Below are 6000 nucleotides of genomic sequence, written 5' to 3'. Positions count from 1 at the left end.
TATATATATATAATATATATACTGCCGTTCAAAAGTTTGGGGTCAGTACGATTTTTTTAATGTTTTAAAAGAAGTATCTTCTGCTCACCAAGCCTGCATTTATTTGATTAAAAATACAAATAAAAACAGTAATATTGTGAAATATTATTCCAATTTAAAACAGCTGTTTTCTATGTCAATATACGGTAAAGTGTAATTTATTCCTGTGATCAAAGCTGATTTTCAGCATCATTACTCCAGTCTTCAGTGTCACATGATCCTTCAGAAATCATTCTAATATGATGATTTGATGCTCAAGAAACATTCATTATTATTATCAATGTTGAAAACAGTTGTGTACAAAAATTTTTCAAAATTCTTCGATGAATAGAAAGTTCAAAAGAACAGCATTTATTTCAAAATAGAATATTTTCTAACATTATAATTGTCTTTACTGTAACTTTTGATCAGTTTAACTCATCCTTGATGAATAAAAGTATTTATTAATTTTATTTCTATCCCCCCAAAATAAAATTTAAATTCTTACTGACCCCAAACTTTTGAACGGTAGTGTTTAATGTTACAAAAGATTTAGATTTCAGACAAATGCTGTTCTTTTAAACTTTCTATTCTTCATAGCATCATGAAATAAAAATTTAAATAACCGTTTTCAACATTGATAATAATCAGAAATGTTTCTTGAGCATCAAATCATCATATTAGAATGATTTCTGAAGGATCATGTGACACTGAAGACTGGAGTAATGATGCTGAAAAATCAGCTTTGATCACAGGAATAAATTACACTTTACTGTATATTGACATAGAAAAAAAGCTGTTTTAAATTGGAATAATATTTCACAATATTACTGTTTTTGTTTGTATTTTTAATCAAATAAATGCAGGCTTGGTGAGCAGAAGTTATATTATATATATATATATATATATATATATATATATATATATATATATATGGTTGACTTGTGTACTTACATTATACCAAATGCTTCCAAGAATGTTTAAATCCAGAGAAATCCAGTGTCTGTGCATCGCTTATCACCTGTGTTACCCTCGATTTCCGTTTTTATTTTGTAGAAACCATGGAAACACCAAAGACACTTTAATGCAGTTAAAGCAGCGACTGTGGCATAATAAAAGTTCTGCATCTCTCGAGACGTGTGTCGCACTCGTCTCTCATTAGCCTCGTTTCTGCTCGCACAGCACTCGGACCTGCTCTGCTTCATACTACAGTAACATTAATAATCTCATGCCTGAGTCCAATCCAGATTCTTTTCCACCGGCTGTAAACATAAAGACAACATAATCAAGACATTATCAAGCTACACCTTTGTTTTGAATAATCGACTTCTAGTGGTGAAAAATGTACATATTGTAGCTTTAAATTAAAATGCATTAAAAAATATTTCACTGTACACCAATAATATGTTATTAAGGTGATATTTAAATGCAATACAATGATGTTTGAGAGATAAAATAAACATTCTTCAAAAGCCTGTTTCATATTTGACACTTATTTTTGAACATTTTTTTCTAAAAATGTCAATCAGATGGCAGACGGTATGTGTAAAAAAGGTATTTCAGTGATCAAATTGATAATTTTGAGGCTTTAGGAATGTATCAAATATAATAATATCAAGTTGTTCCAAACCTGTATATATTTCTTTGTTGTGCTGAACACAAAAGAAGATATTTTGTAGAATGTTAGAAACCAAACAGTTGATGGGCACCATTGACTTCCATTGTATTTGTTTTCCATTCTATGAAAGTCAATGGGGTCCATCAACTGTTTGGTTATACCCATATTCTTCAAAAAATCAATAGTGTTCAGCAGAAGAAAGAAATTCATACAGGTTTGGAACAGCTTGAGGGTAAGTAAATAATGGCAGATTGTTTAATTTGTGTGTGAACTATCCCTTTAAGACACTGAGAATAATAAGAGTCCCCATTCACTATGAAAAAGGATTCAATGAATTGTGACTGAGGCTTGCATTAAACCAAACTTCTCATTTTGTGTTCCACTGACTGAACAAAGTCATGCATGTTTAGTCAATTTTGAAAGAATTGTCATTTTCGAGTGTACTGTTCCTTTAAAACGCGGTTTAATACATGCGCTTGATGCTTCAGCAGGCGGCGCTGTTTCTAACTGTAAGAGATTATTCGAATAAAGACAAGCAGGGGGAGTGGACACAGTCCGGGTTATTGTTGTTGATCGCGAACCGGTTTGTTCATGTAGCATGTATTTGTGCGATGCAGAAAATGTAGAGCATCGATGGCATGCAGATTGCGCAGCCTTGAATCCAGCGCGTGCAAATCGTCTACATCTGTGCGGGATCAACAATAGAGCCACAAAGCGCTCGCGAGCGTTCTGCACCCAAAGCCAAGTTTCGTGTCGGCATAAATGGATATAGTCTCCAGGGTTTTTCTATTCTAGTTTTGCGTCCTGTAGATGTAAATATTGTAACGTCAACTTGAACTGCATCGTTTGCACGCACGACGTCATGCAATAGATGAGTGTACAAGGAAGATGAATCGAGGTCAGTTGAAAGGGAATAACAAAGAGAACCTGCTCTGCAGTCTCGCGAGCAACCATTAGCGGAAGCGGCACGCGCTGTTGTAGTGTTTGACATAAGAACTTCGCAGTATCGCTCGAGACGGCTTAGAGCGGAGGCACAGTAACCGACGTTTAGGCATTTTGTCGCATTTTTACTGTCTAAAAATCCGTAAAGCGATAGACTTTTAGTTTCTCACATGATTTCCGCCGGTTAAACGTTATTTCAAATACTGAGCACGCGCGTTTGGGGAATTACCGGTTAAACCTGGAGTTGGCCGTTGGTATTCACCGATAACTGAAGATGACGACGACGCTTAACATTATGGTAAGTTTTTGTCTTAAATATGGTGACAAAACGGCCTTTAGTAAAACTAAACGGGGTCGTGACTAGTATTTATTTATTTACTAGCGGTTAACCTTTGGTTCTAGCTCGTTTTTGGTCAACTCCAGATACAAGACTCATTTAAAGGGATAGTTAATCTAAGAATTAAAATGGTTTGCTCATTCATTTAGTCGTCGGTTTAATACCGTATGACTTTATTTCTTCTGTGAAGTACTAAAGAAAAATTACGAAAATTTGCTGTTCGGGTTTTTTTCTTCTCCGTGACTGTGAATGGAGACGGGTTCTTTCAACCTTAAAAATGACGCAAGTCACCATAAAAGTATTATAAAACTAGCCCACAGCATTGTTGGCCTATATTCCCATTCTTCTGGAGTCTTATGATAACTAAAAGAAACTGACATAATGATTAAAAATGTGAATTTGAGGCTTGACATCTTAAGTCACCGCTAGTACATTCTTCAGTAAAGCCTTTTCATGTTCATCGAAAGAAAAATAAACGATTTTATTTCATCATAATGATTTTATTTCATTTGAAACTGTTTGGTGTTCACACATGGTGAGGGTGAATCTAATTTAACGTTTCTAATCCCGCAACATATGTTCACTGTACTGAAGACAGATACTGTTTGTCTTGAAGGATTTACTTCAATTGATTTAATTATACAAAAATGCAGAGTAGCTTTGTTGTTTACACTTAAATAGGAAATAAATTAGCTAGTTAGGAAATGTAACGAGAATTTACCTTAAGGGTTAAATGTGAAAAATCAAAGAGTTACTTCCTCCTACTCTGTCTTTATCACAAAGTTTCAGTATGACTGGTCTATTTTTATGTTAACAGGTCTAAACGTAACATCCTTGCTTTTTAGAAAGTGAGTAAACTCTTATTAAAGGATTAGTTCACTTTCAAATTAAATTTTCCTGATAATTTACTCACCCCCATGTCATCCAAGATGTTCATGTCTTTCTTTCTTCAGTCGAAAAGAAATTAAGGTTTTTGATAAACATTCCAGGATTTTTCTCCTTATAGTGGACTTCAATGGCCTCCAAACGGTTGAAGGTCAAAATTACAGTTTCAGTGCAGCTTCAAAGGGCTTTAAACGATACCAGACGAGGAATAAGGGTCTTACCTAGCGAAACAATTGGTCATTTTCGAAAAAAATGTAAATGTATATGCTTTATATAAACAAATATACAAACGCATTTCTGTGTTCTTCAAAAAGCTTACGCTGTATGTCCTACGCCTTCCTTATTCTACTTAAGGAATGAATGCAGCGGCAGTTACATTTTTTCCATAAGTAAAATAGGGAAGGCATAGGACATTCAGCGTAAGCTTTTTGAAGAATACGGAAAGTGATCATTTGTTTATATAAAGCATATTTACTTTTTTTTTTTTTTTTCTTTGAAAATGACCAATCGTTTCTCTAGATAAGACCCTTATTCCTCGTCTGGTATCGTTTGAAACTCTTTGAAGCTGCACTGAAACTGTAATTTTGACCTTCAACCGTTTGGAGTCCATTGAAGTCCACTATAAGGAGAATAATCCTGGAATGTTTTCATCAAAAACCTTAATTTCTTTTCAACTGAAGAAGGAAAGACATGAAAATCTTGGATGACATGGGGTGAGTAAATTATCAGGAAAATTTTATTTGAAAGTGAACTAATCCTTTTAACCTCATTTGAACTGGTTTATATTTGCCTGGTTGTGGAAAAGCCATTGCCTTGTGTACAAGCAGACTTTTAAGTTGAGTGTAAATTTGTTAACTCTGGCTAACCACCTTGGTTAAACTATATTTTGTGTCTTTCAGTGAATCGGACGCAAGGGTTAACTTTGTGGCCTGGCACAACCCTGTCATCATCACATTTATCAGTGGGCTATTACCCTGCCCCCCTCAGGAGACCCCCTATGTGGATTGAATACACCCCACAGTTTTTCACAGGATGGATGAGATGGATGTGAGGTCTCCTTTTTATCATCAACGTATTTTGATCTGTGCATGGATCCTGCGTTACTTTTATCACCAAGCACTTCCTGTGCTCCTCTCTAACACTTTAGTTTGCAAGAGCATTGACTTTATCTGAAGTGCTGTTTTGAGAGGAGGGAGGTTTGGTGAATTTCCACTTGGTTTGAAGCGACCTCTTCTCGTTATACTCCTTTTTTTTTTCCATGCATGGATAGCATATAACGTTTAACCCGACTTTTCACTCCACTGGTTGGAGAAATGTCAGAAAATCTTAGCGACAAGATGGTCAAGTTCCTTTCTCCTCCTTCGAAGAATGTCAACGGCACCAGCTCAGACACGCTGGTGGGTGAGCGTCTAGGTGTCGAGGTCCGGCGTCGCCACCACACAATGGAGCGGGAACTGCTGAAGGCAGAGCATCGTTTTTTCCGTCGCAGCGTCATCAACGACTCCAATGCCACAGCGTTGGAGCTGCCCAGCAAGAACGCAATCCTAACCATCTCAACGGACACCCATGCTCTTGTTTGTGAACCTCCTGCGCTGGAAACCAAAGCCGCATCTGTGGTCACACAAGCTAAAGTGTTGGTTGCACCAGAACAGAAAGTGGCTGATGGTGTTGAGACCTCTGTAGAGTCCAAGCCAGTGTTGATTGCAAATGCCGGACCGCTTCTTTCCGCAGAAGCACCGTGTTTGGCTGCGGAGCTGAAGTCTGGAGATGGTGTTGACACAAAACGAGAGGATGAGAAAGAGGACGATGAAGAAAGTAAAGAGAAGGCACGAGCTGAGGCAGAGTTACGGGACGCTAAGAAGGAGCAGGAGGACATTGAGGAAGTTGAGACAAATGCAGTTGGGACGTCGCCGGATGGCCGTTTCTTGAAGTTTGACATTGAGATAGGCCGTGGCTCTTTCAAGACTGTCTACAAGGGTCTGGATACTGAAACCACGGTGGAGGTGGCATGGTGCGAGTTACAGGTATGTTTCTTGTGTTTGTAAAACTAGTTGTTTCCTTTAATAAGGCCAATTCACACCGCACCGACAGATGGCAACAGACACTTCATCAGGTTTTGCTGGATCAGTGTGTTAGCCCTGTCGGAGCTTGTTTTTTCCGATTGAACATGCTGAATCGAATTAGAATGTCTGAGAAGTGA

At 37.3% G+C, this 6000-nt stretch overlaps 1 protein-coding gene across 1 annotated transcript in view; it reads left to right on the top strand.

The window, feature by feature from the left end:
• Positions 1-2219: 2219 nt before the first annotated feature.
• wnk1a (WNK lysine deficient protein kinase 1a) overlaps positions 2220-6000 on the top strand; it is a 28062-nt gene continuing 24281 nt past the window's right edge. The window contains exons 1-2 of the mRNA XM_067380375.1: positions 2220-2876; positions 4700-5824. Of these exons, the coding sequence (XP_067236476.1) occupies positions 5114-5824 (711 nt within the window). The 5' untranslated portion in view covers positions 2220-2876; positions 4700-5113. The remainder of the gene's footprint in view (positions 2877-4699; positions 5825-6000) is intronic.

Source organism: Chanodichthys erythropterus, chromosome 24 (assembly GCF_024489055.1).
Source record: "Chanodichthys erythropterus isolate Z2021 chromosome 24, ASM2448905v1, whole genome shotgun sequence".
Lineage (NCBI taxonomy): Eukaryota > Metazoa > Chordata > Actinopteri > Cypriniformes > Xenocyprididae > Chanodichthys > Chanodichthys erythropterus.
The sequence above is the reverse complement of the archived record's forward strand: the minus strand, read 5'-3'. Positions and strand labels throughout refer to the sequence as shown.